The 18,751-nt window shown below is 48.8% G+C and overlaps 1 protein-coding gene across 4 annotated transcripts in view; it reads left to right on the forward strand.

The window, feature by feature from the left end:
- The window catches only part of kcnq1.1 (potassium voltage-gated channel, KQT-like subfamily, member 1.1), a 63,452-nt gene that overhangs the window by 8,960 nt on the left and 35,741 nt on the right, over window positions 1–18,751 (forward strand). For all 4 annotated transcript variants that reach the window (XR_004206724.1, XM_031812741.1, XM_031812738.1 and 1 more), the window contains exons 2-5: window positions 1,530–1,620; window positions 7,698–7,824; window positions 8,731–8,809; window positions 18,387–18,483. Coding sequence is in view for 3 of the 4 variants with exons in the window: in XM_031812741.1 (XP_031668601.1) it covers window positions 1,530–1,620; window positions 7,698–7,824; window positions 8,731–8,809; window positions 18,387–18,483 (394 nt within the window). In the remaining variant the exon portion in view is untranslated. The remainder of the gene's footprint in view (window positions 1–1,529; window positions 1,621–7,697; window positions 7,825–8,730; window positions 8,810–18,386; window positions 18,484–18,751) is intronic.

The following is an 18,751-nucleotide window of genomic DNA, read 5'->3' on the forward strand; positions in this document are numbered from 1 at the left end:
TCAAAGAGAATGACAGGATGTTGTTGTCCTTTCAGAATGTCAGTGGTTGGCACGATAGTGGTATTAGAATGTGTGGATGTGTATTTGTCTATTTGTGTGTGTGTGTGTGTGTGTGTGTGTGTGTGTGTTTGTGTGTGTGCGTGTGCGTGCGTGTGTGTGTGTGTGTGTGTGTGTAGAATGTCTTTATGTTTGGTGTGAAGTAGGTGTGTTTGATCTGGTGACATATCTTTGGAACACCATCTACTGTGAGGCTGTGTTGAAGTACAGTAACGTCTGAGTCCACGTCAGTCGAGGCCTGAGTTCAGCTGAGGTAGCTACTCTCCTGACTACAGGCCCACGGCTCTACCCTGTTAGCACACTGCACGGCACGCACAGAGAAACTGACTCTACAGTCAAACACACCTAGTGGCTCATGAAGGATAGATACTGTACATCATGTCGGTTTATGACTGAGAAAAAAAACACTCAATGTGGGTTAACACCATAAGTGTTTTAAATCATAATTCTCAGATTAAAGTGGGTTAACACCACAAGTGTTTTAAGTCATAGTTCTCAGATTAAAGTGGGTTAACACCCTGAGTGTTTTAAATCATAGTTCTCAGTTTATTAAAGTGGGTTAACACCCTGATTGTGTTTATGTCATAGTTCTCAGATTAAAGTGGGTTGACACCCTGATTGTTTTATGTCATAGTTCTCAGATTAAAGTGGGTTAACACCCTGATTGTTTTAAGTAATAGCTCTGAATTTAAAGTGGGTTAAAACCATGAGTGTTTTAAATCATAGTTCTCAGCTTTAAAGCTCCAATATGTAACTTTTGGGGGCGTCTGTGTCTCTCGACTGCTTTCAATCATTTCCCACATACTCTGCGTTGTTTTATATACCTCTCCACGTCTCTGCTTTGTTTTATATACCTCTCCACGTCTCTGCGTTGTTTTATATACCTCTCCACGTCTCTGCGTTGTTTTATATACCTCTCCACGTCTCTGCGTTGTTTTATATACCTCTCCACGTCTCTGCGTTGTTTTATATACCTCTCCACTTCTCTGCGTTATTTTATATACCTCTCCACGTCTCTGCGTTGTTTTATATACCTCTCCACGTCTCTGCGTTGTTTTATATACCTCTCCACGTCTCTGCGTTGTTTTATATACCTCTCCACGTCTCTGCGTTGTTTTATATACCTCTCCACGTCTCTGCCTTGTTTTATATACCTCTCCACGTCTCTGCCTTGTTTTATATACCTCTCCACGTCTCTGCGTTGTTTTATATACCTCTCCACGTCTCTGCGTTGTTTTATATACCTCTCCACGTCTCTGCCTTGTTTTATATACCTCTCCACGTCTCTGCGTTGTTTTATATACCTCTCCACGTCTCTGCCTTGTTTTATATACCTCTCCACGTCTCTGCCTTGTTTTATATACCTCTCCACGTCTCTGCCTTGTTTTATATACCTCTCCACGTCTCTGCGTTGTTTTATATACCTCTCCACGTCTTACATAAAGTGATGTGATTATTGTTCTGTCCTGCAGGTTCCTCATCGTGCTCGCCTGTCTAATCCTCAGTGTGCTCTCTACTATAGGGCAGTACCAGGCTCTGGCACATGGTACTCTCTTCTGGGTGGTGAGTTATTATATTATTATATACTCTACTATAGGGCAGTACCAGGCTCTGACACTCTCTTCTGGGTGGTGAGTTATTATATACTCTACTATAGGGCAGTACCAGGCTCTGACACTCTCTTCTGGGTGGTGAGTTATTATATACTCTACTATAGGGCAGTACCAGGCTCTGACACTCTCTTCTGGGTGGTGAGTTATTATATACTCTACTATAGGGCAGTACCAGGCTCTGGCACTCTCTTCTGGGTGGTGAGTTATTATATACTCTACTATAAGGCAGTACCAGGCTCTGACACACTCTTCTGGGTGGTGAGTTATTATATACTCTACTATAAGGCAGTACCAGGCTCTGACACTCTCTTCTGGGTGGTGAGTTATTATATACTCTACTATAGGGCAGTACCAGGCTCTGACACTCTCTTCTGGGTGGTGAGTTCTTATATACTCTACTATAGGGCAGTACCAGGCTCTGACACTCTCTTCTGGGTGGTGAGTTCTTATATACTCTACTATAGGGCAGTACCAGGCTCTGACACTCTCTTCTGGGTGGTGAGTTATTATATACTCTACTATAAGGTATTACCAGGCTCTGACACTCTCTTCTGGGTGGTGAGTTATTATATACTCTGCTATAGGGCAGTACCAGGCTCTGACACTCTCTTCTGGGTGGTGAGTTATTATATACTCTACTATAGGGCAGTACCAGGCTCTGACACTCTCTTCTGGGTGGTGAGTTATTATATACTCTACTATAGGGCAGTACCAGGCTCTGACACTCTCTTCTGGGTGGTGAGTTATTATATACTCTACTATAGGGCAGTACCAGGCTCTGACACTCTCTTCTGGGTGGTGAGTTATTATATTATTATATACTCTACTATATCATCAAATTCAAATCAAATCAAATGTATTTATATAGCCCTTCGTACATCAGCTGATATCTCAAAGTGCTGTACAGAAACCCAGCCTAAAACCCCCAACAGCAAGCAATGCAGGTGTAGAAGCACGGTGGCTAGGAAAAACTCCCTAGAAAGGCCAATACCTAGGAAGAAACCTAGAGAGGAACCAGGCTATGTGGGGTGGCCAGTCCTCTTCTGGCTGTGCCGGGTGGAGATTTTAACAGAACATGGCCAAGTTGTTCAAATGTTCATAAATTACCAGCATGGTTGAATAATAATAAGGCAGAACAGTTGAAACTGGAGCAGCAGCACGGCCAGGTGGACTGGGGACAGCAAGGAGTCATCATGTCAGGTAGTCCTGGGGCATGGTCCTAGGGCTCAGGTCCTCCGAGAGAGAGAAAGAAAGAGAGAATTAGAGAGAGCATATGTGGGGTGGCCAGTCCTCTTCTGGCTGTGCTGGGTGGAGATTATAACAGAACATGGCCAAGATGTTCAAATGTTCATAAATTACCAGCATGGTCGTATAATAATAAGGCAGAACAGTTGAAACTGGAGTAGCAGCACGGTCAGATGGACTGGGGACAGCAAGGAGTCATCATGTCAGGTAGTCCTGGGGCATGGTCCTAGGGCTCAGGTCCTCCGAGAGAGAGAAAGAAAGAGAGAATTAGAGAGAGCATATGTGGGGTGGCCAGTCCTCTTCTGGCTGTGCCGGGTGTAGATTTTAACAGAACATGGCCAAGATGTTCAAATGTTCATAAATTACCAGCATGGTTGAATAATAATAAGGCAGAACAGTTGAAACTGGAGCAGCAGCACGGCCAGGTGGACTGGGGACAGCAAGGAGTCATCATGTCAGGTAGTCCTGGGGCATGGTCTTAGGGCTCAGGTCCTCCGAGAGAGAGAGAGAAAGAAAGAGAGAATTAGAGAGAGCATATGTGGGGTGGCCAGTCCTCTTCTGGCTGTGCCGGGTGGAGATTTTAACAGAACATGGCCAAGATGTTCAAATGTTCATAAATGACCAGCATGGTTGAATAATAATAAGGCAGAACAGTTGAAACTGGAGCAGCAGCACGGCCAGGTGGACTGGGGACAGCAAGGAGTCATCATGTCCGGTAGTCCTGGGGCATGGTCCTAGGGCTCAGGTCCTCCGAGAGAGAGAAAGAAAGAGAGAATTAGAGAATTCACACAGGACACCGAATAGGACAGGAGAAGTACTCCAGATATAACAAACTGACCCCAGCCCCCCGACACATAAAATAGGGCAGTACCAGGCTCTGACACTCTCTTCTGGGTGGTGAGTTATTATATACTCTACTATAGGGCAGTACCAGGCTCTGGCACTCTCTTCTGTGTGGTGAGTTGGAACAGCAACATGCTCTCAATTTAATTTATTTTATGAAGCCCATTTTACATCAGCAGTTGTCACAATGTGCTTTACAGAAACCCAGCCTGAATCTTCAAAGAGCAAGCAATGCCCAGTGGCTAGGATGAACTCCCTAGAAGGCAGAAACCCAGCCTGAATCTTCAAAGAGCAAGCAATGCCCAGTGGCTAGGATGAACTCCCTAGAAGGCAGAAACCTGGGAAGAAACCTAAAGTGGAACCAGGCTCTGAGAGGTGGCCAGTCCTCCTCATGTTTACAGTCAGGTTTGGGTAATTCAGTAGGATATTTATGTTATTTACTGCCAAAGTGTAACACCCACCTGGATGATGCCATGGGAGACAGAATGCTTACACTGAGTAATGAATCAGTGATGAATCAGTCAGCCAATTAGGAATCAGTGGATACATTTATGCTTTTTGGTTACTTGCCAGTAGGCCAAACCCAAAATGTTCCTGCATTTCTCCACAATATTCAGATCCTTATTGTGTAACAGAGTTGCTTGGCCAGCAGAGGACAGATCCTTATTGTGTAACAGAGTTGCTTGGCCAGCAGAGGGCAGATCCTTATTGTGTAACAGAGTTGCTTGGCCAGCAGATGGCAGATCCTTATTGTGTAACAGTGTTGCTTGGCCAGCAGAGGGCAGATCCTTATTGTGTAACAGAGTTGCTTGGCCAGCAGAGAGCAGTAGTGGTCTATTTTCTCTCTACACTATAGAAAGGTCATTCTTCCTATGACAGTCCTCTCCCCATCCGCCCAAACCTTCAGCACAACATGCATGGTCAGATAGCTATCCCAAACATCAAACATCAAACCTGACCCTAAACTTCAGCCATACCAGCCCCTAACACCAAACCTGCATTTGACATTGTATTTCATCTTCACCCTTGTCTGATTCCTCGCCCTATCCTTCTGTCTAAAGACCATTTCATTCTTTAAGTCTCATTTTAGGGAATAATACTGTATAGACAATAGTTGATTGGATGGAAGCGCTCTTCATTGTATGAGTGAAACTCAATCACATTCATCACCAATATGTAGCATCCACCTGGATGGGTCCTCATTGCCATAGGCAAAATGATATTATTTGTGAACCAAAAGAACTGCCAAATTTGTCCATGCTCACAGATCTGTGTTGACATACATCCCTAAATGTGATGTCTGTGCGGTCAGCCAAAGCAATTCTGAATTTTTAAACCCATCCAGACCCTGAACCGTAAATCCTTCCCTCAAACCTAGACACCACCGACCAGCTGCTGAGTTAAACAGCTCTTGTGTTTGTATGCTTAGTCTGGCTGACAGATCCCTTCTGCAGTCAGAGGAACGGAGACAAAGGAGAAGAAAGAGGGGGACTATGCTTGAGAGTCTTCGTAGAGGAGAAAGAAAGAGGGGAAAGAGAGAGAGAACGAGGGATTAGGGTTAGACAGGAGCGGGGTCGGGGTCGGAGTGTGGGGGCCACAAGGTCACGCACACGCAGGTGGAAAGTTCACCTCAGCCAGTGTCTAACAGGATTAAATGACGCTGTCCACTCATCAGGACGACGCCCAGAATCACAGATTAATCTGCGCCTGCAGAGGTGGGATTAGCAGGGGCCCTAACTAGAGAGGCGCTTCTGTTTGCCAGGGGCCCTAACTAGAGAGGCGCTTCTGTTTGCCAGGGGCCCTAACTAGAGAGGCCCTTCTGTTTGCCAGGGGCCCTAACTAGAGAGGCGCTTCTGTTTGCCAGGGGCCCTAACTAGAGAGGCCCTTCTGTTTGCCAGGGGCCCTAACTAGAGAGGCGCTTCTGTTTGCCAGGGGCCCTAACTAGAGAGGCGCTTCTGTTTGCCAGGGGCCCTAACTAGAGAGGCCCTTCTGTTTGCCAGGGGCCCTAACTAGAGAGGCCCTTCTGTTTGCCAGGGGCCCTAACTAGAGAGGCCCTTCTGTTTGCCAGGGGCCCTAACTAGCTCTGCTAGGACAGTTGTCCCTCTTTTGTTTCTCAACTATTGGAAAAATAAAGAAAGAGATGTGTGAGTCGTCAGAACGTGAAAGACTGTTTTGAACTAATTCATGACTTAACGCACTTAATGTTCAACTGATCAGGGACAGTGCTTTTTTTCTGTGGCCATCTGTGTCCATATACATATCTCTGGATTTGATTCTTCGCATTTTGTGTCCATATTTTGGTGCCACATAGTGTCTGACCTCAGTATAACTACGCTAGTAAGTCTGATCAGAAAGGGGCCTATAGGTGGAATGACTGGACCACAATGCTGATGACCCTGCCCTCCGTCCTCCTCCCTCCACTCCCATCCCCACCACAACAACAACAGCTCTTCCTTTGTCAGGTTTGCACCCCACTGCACGTGAGGTCACCACTTTACTCACTGTTAACAAGGTCCAGTGTAGATTCTCTCTTCCTGGAAGGAGTAACCTAGTGCATCTGTGGCACTGTTGTGATTTAATGAAACGTTTTATTGACCCTTTATTTAACTAGAGCGCTGTGCCACTCGGGACCCCTGATACGAACATGTGTCTGTCCAGCGCCAGGACGGAACATGTATTGGGCATCTGTCAAAAGTCCATTAAAGGTTATTGATTTGGTATTGGTCTTCTAAATTGCTAAATGCTAAACTTGCAAATTTGAATGGAATTGCATTGGTGTTTAATTTCAGTTCATTGTTTGATTCATATCATGCACTGGGAGTCATTTGGCGTTTAATTTCAGTTCATTGTTTGATTCATATCATGCACTGGGAGTCATTTGGCGTTTAATTTCAGTTCATTGTTTGATTCATATCATGCACTGGGAGTCATTTGGCGTTTAATTTCAGTTCATTGTTTGATTCATATCATGTAACTTGTAAATTGTTTTCATCTAACTGTCCCCTTTTCTTTTTATGTCAGATAGTCCAGCACCAATCCTCCAGCACCAATTGTCCAGCACCATCCTTAGACCGTTTGCTTTCATTTTTGATCTAATTCTCCTTCCTGGAAAAGGAAAGTTAGAATCCAGGTGATGTGACATGAATAACCACAACACAGGGTCACATATTAGTCCTGTTGTGGTTCCCTGAAGGCTGTCACACATCCTGGATGTAGTGTTGGGCTGCAGATAGTTCAGCACGCTGTGTTTTAGGGACCACCAGCTGGAGATGTCTGACTGACCACATATTTCACAACATTCTACATGTAAAATCAGTGCACACTTGGTTCTCCAATGACGTTCAGAGGTGCTAAGTGCTCTGGGCCAGCTGTTGGTGTGTCTGAGCCTTTAGTTTTATCACCTGCTCTATTCCCTCTTTTTCTATCTGAGAGATCACTTACTATTTCCTACATTCTCTCTCTCTCTCTCTGTGTGTGTCTCTCTCTCTCTCTCTCTCTGTGTCTCTCTCTCTCTCTCTGTGTCTCTCTCTCTCTCTCTCTCTGTGTGTGTCTCTCTCTCTCTCTCTGTCTCTCTCTCTCTCTCTCTGTCTCTCTCTCTGTGTCTCTCTCTGTCTCTCTCTGTCTCTGTCTCTCCCTGTCTCTCTCTCTCACTCTCTCTCTCTGTGTGTGTCTCTCTCTCTGTGTGTCTCTCTGTGTGTGTCTCTCTCTGTGTGTCTCTCTCTCTGTGTGTCACTCTCTCTCTCTTTATTTATTTATTTGTTTATTTATTTATTTAAGGGGCTTTATTGGCATGGAAAACATATGTTTACATTGCCTAAAAAAAAGTGAAATAGATCATAAACAATAACAATTGACAGTGAACATTACACTCACAAAAGTTGTCTCTCTGCACCCCCCCCCCCCCCCCCCCCCCACCACCCAACTCTCTGTCTTTAACAGGAGATAGCGCTGGTGGTGTTATTTGGTGTGGAGTATGGTGTGCGGCTGTGGTCGGCAGGGTGCCGTAGTAAATATGTTGGCGTCTGGGGCCGGCTGCGCTTTGCCAGGAAGCCTATCTCCATCATCGGCAAGTGCCTGGAACAAACTCCACACTCCCCACTGGCATCCTCAGTCTTCAGTTAAAACAAGACAAAACATGTACAATAATGGCAATTATTTGCATTCAGTATGCAAATAGATATCCTAATTAAGTAACAGTGACAATTCAACAACCCTGGGATCCCTCCTGTAAAATTGTCCCCTCCTGTAACATGGCTCCCTTCTGTAACACGGCTCCCTCCTGTAACACGGCTCCCTCCTGTAACACGGCTCCCTCCTGTAACATGACCCTCCTGTAACATGACCCTCCTGTAACATGACCCTCCTGTAACATGACCCTCCTGTAACATGACCCCTCCTGTAACATGGTTCCATCCTGTCAAATTGTACCCTCCTGTAACACGGTACCCTCCTGTAACACGTCTCCATCCTGTAACACGTCTCCCTCCTGTAACACGGCTCCCTTCTGTAACACGGCTCCCTACTGTAACACGGCTCCCTCCTGTAACACGGCTCCCTCCTGTAACACGGCTCCCTCCTGTAACATGACCCTCCTGTAACATGGCCCCTCCTGTAACATGGTTCCATCCTGTCAAATTGTACCCTCCTGTAACACGGTACCCTCCTGTAACACGTCTCCATCCTGTAACACGTCTCCCTCCTGTAACACGGCTCCCTCCTGTAACACGGCTCCCTCCTGTAACACGGCTCCCTCCTGTAACACGGCCCCCTCCTGTAACACGGCTCCCTCCTGTAACACGGCTCCCTCCTGTAACACGGCTCCATCCTGTAACACGGCTCCATCCTGTAACACGGCTCCATCCTGTAACATGGCTCCATACTGTAACATGGCTCCCTCCTGTAACACGGCTCCCTCCTGTAACACGGCTCCCTCCTGTAACACGTCTCCCCTCCACTGTGTGCTTCTCTGCAGATTTGATTGTAGTGGTGGCCTCCATCATCGTACTGGTAGTTGGCTCCAATGGACAGGTGTTTGCCACGTCTGCTGTCAGGTAAGACACTGGCCCTCGACTCTCATGTCCTAAATGATCTATGTTTACAGCACTATCATGCAGGGCTCCAGACTGCGACCATTTAGTTGCATTTTGCTACACTTTTGACTTGGCTATTGCGAGTAAAAAAAAATTATTGGTCTCATTGGTGCAAGCTGCACATTCCACATGGTCACCTCACTCCAAACTTGGCTGTAACCATGATTTGGTCAAATAGTCATGTGCATTATTATCCTCATGATTCCTGTAATGAAGGTCTTTGTCCCTGTGCCTGTTTCGCTGGGGCCTGCTGCTGTAGTGAAGGTCTCTGTCCCTGTGCCTGTTTCGCTGGGGCCTGCTGCTGAAGGGAAGGTCTCTGTCCCTGTGTCTGTTTAGCTGGGGCCTACTGCTGTAGTGAAGGTCTCTGTCTCTGTGCCTGTTTAGCTGTGGCCTACTGCTGTAGTGAAGGTCTTTGTCCCTGTGCCTGTTTAGCTGGGGCCTACTGCTGTAGTGAAGGTCTCTGTCTCTGTGCCTGTTTAGCTGGGGCCTACTGCTGTAGTGAAGGTCTTTGTCCCTGTGCCTGTTTAGCTGGGGCCTACTGCTGTAGTGAAGGTCTCTGTCTCTGTGCCTGTTTAGCTGGGGCCTACTGCTGTAGTGAAGGTCTTTGTCCCTGTGCCTGTTTAGCTGGGGCCTACTGCTGTAGTGAAGGTCTCTGTCCCTGTGCCTGTTTCGCTGGGGCCTGCTGCTGTAGTGAAGGTCTCTGTCACTGTGCCTGTTTAGCTGGGGCCTGCTGCTGTAGTGAAGGTCTCTGTCTCTGTGCCTGTTTAGCTGGGGCCTGCTGCTGTAATGAAGGTCTCTGTCCCTGTGCCTGTTTAGCTGGGGCCTGCTGCTGTAGTGAAGGTCTCTGTCACTGTGCCTGTTTAGCTGGGGCCTACTGCTGTAGTGAAGGTCTCTGTCCCTGTGCCTGTTTAGCTGGGGCCTACTGCTGTAGTGAAGGTCTCTGTCACTGTGCCTGTTTAGCTGGGGCCTGCTGCTGTAGTGAAGGTCTTTGTCCCTGTGCCTGTTTAGCTGGGGCCTGCTGCTTTAGTGAAGGTCTTTGTCACTGTGCCTGTTTAGCTGGGGCCTGCTGCTGTAGTGAAGGTCTCTGTCTCTGTGCCTGTTTAGCTGGGGCCTGCTGCTGTAGTGAAGGTCTCTGTCACTGTGCCTGTTTAGCTGGGGCCTACTGCTGTAGTGAAGGTCTCTGTCACTGTGCCTGTTTAGCTGGGGCCTGCTGCTGTAGTGAAGGTCTCTGTCCCTGTGCCTGTTTAGCTGGGGCCTGCTGCTGTAGTGAAGGTCTCTGTCACTGTGCCTGTTTAGCTGGGGCCTGCTGCTGTAGTGAAGGTCTTTGTCCCTGTGCCTGTTTAGCTGGGGCCTGCTGCTTTAGTGAAGGTCTTTGTCCCTGTGCCTGTTTAGCTGGTGCCTGCATGCTGTAGTGAAGGTCTTTGTGCCTGTGCCTGTTTAGCTGGGGCCTGCTGCTGTAGTGAAGGTCTCTGTCCCTGTGCCTGTTTAGCTGGGGCCTGCTGCTGTAGTGAAGGTCTCTGTCACTGTGCCTGTTACCTGGGGCCTGCTGCTGTAGTGAAGGTCTCTGTCACTGTGCCTGTTACCTGGGGCCTGCTGCTGTAGTGAAGGTCTCTGTCCCTGTGCCTGTGCCTGTTTAGCTGGGGCCTGCTGCTGTAATGAAGGTCTCTGTCACTGTGCCTGTTTAGCTGGGGCCTGCTGCTGTAGTGAAGGTCTCTGTCCCTGTGCCTGTTTAGCTGGGGCCTGCTGCTGTAATGAAGGTCTCTGTGCCTGTTTAGCTGGGGCCTGCTGCTGTAGTGAAGGTCTCTGTCCCTGTGCCTGTTTAGCTGGGGCCTGCTGCTGTAGTGAAGGTCTCTGTCCCTGTGCCTGTTTAGCTGGGGCCTGCTGCTGTAGTGAAAGTCTTTGTCCCTGTGCCTGTTTAGCTGGGGCCTGCTGCTGTAGTGAAGGTATTTGTCCCTGTGCCTGTTTAGCTGGGGCCTGCTGCTGTAATGAAGGTCTCTGTGCCTGTTTAGCTGGGGCCTGCTGCTGTAGTGAAGGTCTCTGTCCCTGTGCCTGTTTAGCTGGGGCCTGCTGCTGTAATGAAGGTCTCTGTGCCTGTTTAGCTGGGGCCTGCTGCTGTAGTGAAGGTCTCTGTCCCTGTGCCTGTTTAGCTGGGGCCTGCTGCTGTAGTGAAGGTCTCTGCCCCTGTGCCTGTTTAGCTGGGGGCTGCTGCTGTAGTGAAGGTCTCTGTGCCTGTTTAGCTGGGGCCTGCTGCTGTAGTGAAGGTCTCTGCCCCTGTGCCTGTTTAGCTGGGACCTGCTGCTGTAGTGAAGGTCTTTGTTCCTGTGCCTGTTTAGCTGGGGCCTGCTGCTGTAGTGAAGGTCTTTGTGCCTGTGCCAGTTTAGCTGGGGCCTGCTGCTGTAGTGAAGGTCTTTGCCCCTGTGCCTGTTTAGCTGGGGCCTGCTGCTGTAGTGAAGGTCTCTGCCCCTGTGCCTGTTTAGCTGGGGCCTGCTGCTGTAGTGAAGGTCTTTGTCCCTGTGCCTGTTTAGCTGGGGCCTGCTGCTGTAGTGAAGGTCTTTGTCCTTGTGCCTGTTTAGCTGGGGCCTGCTGCTGTAGTGAAGGTCTCTGTCCCTGTGCCTGTTTAGCTGGGGCCTGCTGCTGTAGTGAAGGTCTTTGTCCCTGTGCCTGTTTAGCTGGGGCCTACTGCTGTAGTGAAGGTCTCTGTCCCTGTGCCTGTTTAGCTGGGGCCTGCTGCTGTAGTGAAGGTCTTTGTCCCTGTGCCTGTTTAGCTGGGGCCTGCTGCTGTAATGAAGGTCTCTGTGCCTGTTTAGCTGGGGCCTGCTGCTGTAGTGAAGGTCTCTGTCCCTGTGCCTGTTTAGCTGGGGCCTGCTGCTGTAATGAAGGTCTCTGTGCCTGTTTAGCTGGGGCCTGCTGCTGTAGTGAAGGTCTCTGTCCCTGTGCCTGTTTAGCTGGGGCCTGCTGCTGTAGTGAAGATCTCTGCCCCTGTGCCTGTTTAGCTGGGGGCTGCTGCTGTAGTGAAGGTCTCTGTGCCTGTTTAGCTGGGGCCTGCTGCTGTAGTGAAGGTCTCTGCCCCTGTGCCTGTTTAGCTGGGACCTGCTGCTTTAGTGAAGGTCTTTGTCCCTGTGCCTGTTTAGCTGGGGCCTGCTGCTGTAGTGAAGGTCTCTGTCTCTGTGCCTGTTTCGCTGGGGCCTGCTGCTGTAGTGAAGGTCTCTGTCCCTGTGCCTGTTTCGCTGGGGCCTGCTGCTGTAGTGAAGGTCTCTGTCACTGTGCCTGTTTAGCTGGGGCCTGCTGCTGTAGTGAAGGTCTCTGTCTCTGTGCCTGTTTAGCTGGGGCCTGCTGCTGTAGTGAAGGTCTCTGTCACTGTGCCTGTTTAGCTGGGGCCTACTGCTGTAGTGAAGGTCTCTGTCACTGTGCCTGTTTAGCTGGGGCCTGCTGCTGTAGTGAAGGTCTCTGTCCCTGTGCCTGTTTAGCTGGGGCCTACTGCTGTAGTGAAGGTCTCTGTCACTGTGCCTGTTTAGCTGGGGCCTGCTGCTGTAGTGAAGGTCTTTGTCCCTGTGCCTGTTTAGCTGGGGCCTGCTGCTTTAGTGAAGGTCTTTGTCCCTGTGCCTGTTTAGCTGGTGCCTGCATTCTGTAGTGAAGGTCTTTGTGCCTGTGCCTGTTTAGCTGGGGCCTGCTGCTGTAGTGAAGGTGTCTGTCCCTGTGCCTGTTTAGCTGGGGCCTGCTGCTGTAGTGAAGGTCTCTGCCCCTGTGCCTGTTTAGCTGGGGCCTGCTGCTGTAGTGAAGGTCTCTGTCACTGTGCCTGTTACCTGGGGCCTGCTGCTGTAGTGAAGGTCTCTGTCCCTGTGCCTGTGCCTGTTTAGCTGGGGCCTGCTGCTGTAATGAAGGTCTCTGTGCCTGTGCCTGTTTAGCTGGGGCCTGCTGCTGTAATGAAGGTCTCTGTCACTGTGCCTGTTTAGCTGGGGCCTGCTGCTGTAGTGAAGGTCTCTGTCCCTGTGCCTGTTTAGCTGGGGCCTGCTGCTGTAATGAAGGTCTCTGTGCCTGTTTAGCTGGGGCCTGCTGCTGTAGTGAAGGTCTCTGTCCCTGTGCCTGTTTAGCTGGGGCCTGCTGCTGTAGTGAAGGTCTCTGTCCCTGTGCCTGTTTAGCTGGGGCCTGCTGCTGTAGTGAAAGTCTTTGTCCCTGTGCCTGTTTAGCTGGGGCCTGCTGCTGTAGTGAAGGTATTTGTCCCTGTGCCTGTTTAGCTGGGGCCTGCTGCTGTAATGAAGGTCTCTGTGCCTGTTTAGCTGGGGCCTGCTGCTGTAGTGAAGGTCTCTGTCCCTGTGCCTGTTTAGCTGGGGCCTGCTGCTGTAATGAAGGTCTCTGTGCCTGTTTAGCTGGGGCCTGCTGCTGTAGTGAAGGTCTCTGTCCCTGTGCCTGTTTAGCTGGGGCCTGCTGCTGTAGTGAAGGTCTCTGCCCCTGTGCCTGTTTAGCTGGGGGCTGCTGCTGTAGTGAAGGTCTCTGTGCCTGTTTAGCTGGGGCCTGCTGCTGTAGTGAAGGTCTCTGCCCCTGTGCCTGTTTAGCTGGGACCTGCTGCTGTAGTGAAGGTCTTTGTTCCTGTGCCTGTTTAGCTGGGGCCTGCTGCTGTAGTGAAGGTCTTTGTGCCTGTGCCAGTTTAGCTGGGGCCTGCTGCTGTAGTGAAGGTCTTTGCCCCTGTGCCTGTTTAGCTGGGGCCTGCTGCTGTAGTGAAGGTCTCTGCCCCTGTGCCTGTTTAGCTGGGGCCTGCTGCTGTAGTGAAGGTCTTTGTCCCTGTGCCTGTTTAGCTGGGGCCTGCTGCTGTAGTGAAGGTCTTTGTCCTTGTGCCTGTTTAGCTGGGGCCTGCTGCTGTAGTGAAGGTCTCTGTCCCTGTGCCTGTTTAGCTGGGGCCTGCTGCTGTAGTGAAGGTCTTTGTCCCTGTGCCTGTTTAGCTGGGGCCTACTGCTGTAGTGAAGGTCTCTGTCCCTGTGCCTGTTTAGCTGGGGCCTGCTGCTGTAGTGAAGGTCTTTGTCCCTGTGCCTGTTTAGCTGGGGCCTGCTGCTGTAGTGAAGGTCTCTGTCCCTGTGCGTGTTTAGCTGGGGCCTGCTGCTGTAATGAAGGTCTCTGTGCCTGTTTAGCTGGGGCCTGCTGCTGTAGTGAAGGTCTCTGTGCCTGTTTAGCTGGGGCCTGCTGCTGTAATGAAGGTCTCTGTCCCTGTGCCTGTTTAAATGGGGCCTGCTGCTGTAATGAAGGTCTCTGTGCCTGTGCCTGTTTAAATGGGGCCTGCTGCTGTAGTGAAGGTCTCTGTCACTGTGCCTGTTTAGCTGGGGCCTGCTGATTTAGTGAAGGTCTCTGTGCCTGTTTAGCTGGGGCCTGCTGCTGTAGTGAAGGTCTCTGTCACTGTGCCTGTTTAGCTGGGGCCTGCTGCTGTAATGAAGGTCTCTGCCCCTGTGCCTGTTTAGCTGGGGCCTGCTGCTGTAGTGAAGGTCTCTGTGCCTGTTTAGCTGGGGCCTGCTACTGTAATGAAGGTCTCTGTGCCTGTTTAGCTGGGGCCTGCTGCTGTAATGAAGGTCTCTGTGCCTGTTTAGCTGGGGCCTGCTGCTGTAGTGAAGGTCTCTGTGCCTGTTTAGCTGGGGCCTGCTGCTGTAATGAAGGTCTCTGTGCCTGTTTAGCTGGGGCCTGCTGCTGTAGTGAAGGTCTCTGTGCCTGTTTAGCTGGGGCCTGCTGCTGTAGTGAAGGTCTCTGTGCCTGTTTAGCTGGGGCCTGCTACTGTAATGAAGGTCTCTGTGCCTGTTTAGCTGGGGCCTGCTGCTGTAATGAAGGTCTCTGTGCCTGTTTAGCTGGGGCCTGCTGCTGTAGTGAAGGTCTCTGTGCCTGTTTAGCTGGGGCCTGCTGCTGTAATGAAGGTCTCTGTGCCTGTTTAGCTGGGGCCTGCTGCTGTAGTGAAGGTCTCTGTGCCTGTTTAGCTGGGGCCTGCTGCTGTAATGAAGGTCTCTGTGCCTGTTTAGCTGGGGCCTGCTGCTGTAGTGAAGGTCTCTGTGCCTGTTTAGCTGGGGCCTGCTGCTGTAATGAGCGAGCCACTTACTCACTCTCTCCCCGCATTCCAGGAGATTTGTATTAAGATTGTATAGGCTGTAACATTTCAAAATCCAAATTGCGGGTAATAAACATCTTTGGAAGCACCTACAGTTGTCAATGTTAAAGAGAGGAGGTTCTCAGCAACTACAGTTGTCACTGTTAAAGAGAGGAGGTTCTCAGCAACTACAGTTGTCACTGTTAAAGAGAGGAGGTTCTCAGCAACTACGGTTGTCACTGTTAAAGAGAGGAGGTTCTCAGCAACTACAGTTGTCACTGTTAAAGAGAGGAGGTTCTCAGCAACTACAGTTGTCACTGTTAAAGAGAGGAGGTTCTCAGCAACTACAGTTGTCACTGTTAAAGAGAGGAGGTTCTCAGCAACTACGGTTGTCACTGTTAAAGAGAGGAGGTTCTCAGCAACTACAGTTGTCACTGTTAAAGAGAGGAGGTTCTCAGCAACTACGGTTGTCACTGTTAAAGAGAGGAGGTTCTCAGCAACTACAGTTGTCACTGTTAAAGAGAGGAGGTTCTCAGCAACTACGGTTGTCACTGTTAAAGATAGGAGGTTCTCAGCAACTACAGTTGTCACTGTTAAAGAGAGGAGGTTCTCAGCAACTACGGTTGTCACTGTTAAAGAGAGGAGGTTCTCAGCAACTACAGTTGTCACTGTTAAAGAGAGGAGGTTCTCAGCAACTACGGTTGTCACTGTTAAAGAGAGGAGGTTCTCAGCAACTACAGTTGTCACTGTTAAAGAGAGGAGGTTCTCAGCAACTACGGTTGTCACTGTTAAAGATAGGAGGTTCTCAGCAACTACAGTTGTCACTGTTAAAGAGAGGAGGTTCTCAGCAACTACGGTTGTCACTGTTAAAGAGAGGAGGTTCTCAGCAACTACGGTTGTCACTGTTAAAGAGAGGAGGTTCTCAGCAACTACGGTTGTCACTGTTAGAGAGAGGAGGTTCTCAGCAACTACAGTTGTCACTGTTAAAGAGAGGAGGTTCTCAGCAACTACGGTTGTCACTGTTAAAGAGAGGAGGTTCTCAGCAACTACAGTTGTCACTGTTAAAGAGAGGAGGTTCTCAGCAACTACGGTTGTCACTGTTAAAGAGAGGAGGTTCTCAGCAACTATGGTTGTCACTGTTAAAGAGAGGAGGTTCTCAGCAACTACAGTTGTCACTGTTAAAGAGAGGAGGTTCTCAGCAACTACGGTTGTCACTGTTAAAGAGAGGAGGTTCTCAGCAACTACGGTTGTAGTAGAGGAGGTTCTCAGCAACTACGGTTGTCACTGTTAAAGAGAGGAGGTTCTCAGCAACTATGGTTGTCACTGTTAAAGAGAGGAGGTTCTCAGCAACTATGGTTGTCACTGTTAAAGAGAGGAGGTTCTCAGCAACTACAGTTGTCACTGTTAAAGAGAGGAGGTTCTCAGCAACTACGGTTGTCACTGTTAAAGAGAGGAGGTTCTCAGCAACTACGGTTGTCACTGTTAAAGAGAGGAGGTTCTCAGCAACTACGGTTGTCACTGTTAAAGAGAGGAGGTTCTCAGCAACTACAGTTGTCACTGTTAAAGAGAGGAGGTTCTCAGCAACTACGGTTGTCACTGTTAAAGAGAGGAGGTTCTCAGCAACTACAGTTGTCACTGTTAAAGAGAGGAGGTTCTCAGCAACTACGGTTGTCACTGTTAAAGATAGGAGGTTCTCAGCAACTACGGTTGTCACTGTTAAAGAGAGGAGGTTCTCAGCAACTACGGTTGTCACTGTTAAAGAGAGGAGGTTCTCAGCAACTACAGTTGTCACTGTTAAAGAGAGGAGGTTCTCAGCAACTACGGTTGTCACTGTTAAAGAGAGGAGGTTCTCAGCAACTACAGTTGTCACTGTTAAAGAGAGGAGGTTCTCAGCAACTACGGTTGTCACTGTTAAAGAGAGGAGGTTCTCAGCAACTATGGTTGTCACTGTTAAAGAGAGGAGGTTCTCAGCAACTACAGTTGTCACTGTTAAAGAGAGGAGGTTCTCAGCAACTACGGTTGTCACTGTTAAAGAGAGGAGGTTCTCAGCAACTACGGTTGTAGTAGAGGAGGTTCTCAGCAACTACGGTTGTCACTGTTAAAGAGAGGAGGTTCTCAGCAACTATGGTTGTCACTGTTAAAGAGAGGAGGTTCTCAGCAACTATGGTTGTCACTGTTAAAGAGAGGAGGTTCTCAGCAACTACAGTTGTCACTGTTAAAGAGAGGAGGTTCTCAGCAACTACGGTTGTCACTGTTAAAGAGAGGAGGTTCTCAGCAACTACGATTGTCACTGTTAAAGAGAGGAGGTTCTCAGCAACTACAGTTGTCACTGTTAAAGAGAGGAGGTTCTCAGCAACTACAGTTGTCACTGTTAAAGAGAGGAGGTTCTCAGCAACTACGGTTGTCACTGTTAAAGAGAGGGGGTTCTCAGCAACTACAGTTGTCACTGTTAAAGAGAGGGGGTTCTCAGCAACTACGGTTGTCACTGTTAAAGAGAGGAGGTTCTCAGCACCTACAGTTGTCACTGTTAAAGAGAGGAGGTTCTCAGCTTTCTGTAGATGTAGTTTTTATTTCTCAACTCTCAGTAAGCTATTTTACAACCAAGATATTTAATATGGTTTTGAGATACGCAGCTGGAGAAATGCGAGTCGGACGTTGCATCGGCCATAGCCTCATTGGGTAGTAGGCTACAACTGCAATGTTTTTTTAGGTAATTGACTTTAGTGTTAGAATCCTACATGGTCACCATCAGTGGGTATTATGTTAAGTGATCAAGCTAATATTTTTGGAGTTTCCACTTACTCAGGTGGTGAAATAGTCCCAAATAAATCTGCCTATGATATTATTGCACATAAAAGATGTGGGCAAATGTATCTCTATTGAACAAAAAGAAAATGCAAAAAAAAACAGCTATAACAACTATAGAATATTTGCCCCAAAATTCATGACCTCACTGGATTCGTTGAATCATGCATTCCTGCGTGGCATTCCTGCGTGGCATTCCTGCGTGGCATTCCTGCGTGGCATTCCTGCGTGGCATTCCTATGTGGCATTCCTGCGTGGCATTCCTGCGTGGCATTCCTGCGTGGCATTCCTGCGTGGCATTCCTGCGTGGCATTCCTGCGTGGCATTCCTGCGTGGCATTCCTACGTGGCATTCCTACGTGGCATTCCTGCGTGGCATTCCTGCGTGGCATTCCTGTGTGGCATTCCTGCGTGGCATTCCTGCGTGGCATTCCTGCGTGGACATGTTAGATGAAACAACTAATATCTGTAATACCATCTCAGTAGTCTGTCTATAACTAAATCACTTTATCAGATGATTACTAATTGGTAATATCTGTAATACCATCGCAGTAGTCTGTCTATAACTAAATCACTTTATCAGATGATTACCAGTTGTTTTCTATTGTGTGCAGTTCCATCAGGGGAAAATGTTTGTCTGGAGCCCCGATCACAGACCGTGTGTTTTTTGTTCCAGAGGGATTCGCTTCCTGCAGATCCTGCGTATGCTTCATGTGGACCGGCAGGGAGGAACGTGGCGTCTGCTGGGCTCTGTGGTCTTCATCCACAGGCAGGTTAGTTTGGGTCCTTGAAAAGCGCTATATAAATACCATGTATTCTTATCATTATGAGTTGTTCACTGCACAGATTAACAGAGTTGACTAACACTAACACACACTCCTAATTTAATGCTGAGCGACAAACTTTAATTTTTTATTAATACATTTATTCCTCGTGTGTGTGTGTTTGCATTGCCTTTGTGTGTGTGTGTGTTCATGCCTTTGTGTGTGTGTGTTCATGCCTTTGTGTGTGTGCGTGCATGTGTACATGCGTGTGTGTGTA

The sequence above is a fragment of the Oncorhynchus kisutch genome, unplaced genomic scaffold (assembly GCF_002021735.2).
Source record: "Oncorhynchus kisutch isolate 150728-3 unplaced genomic scaffold, Okis_V2 Okis03b-Okis08b_hom, whole genome shotgun sequence".
In the NCBI taxonomy this organism is placed as follows: Eukaryota; Metazoa; Chordata; class Actinopteri; order Salmoniformes; family Salmonidae; genus Oncorhynchus; species Oncorhynchus kisutch.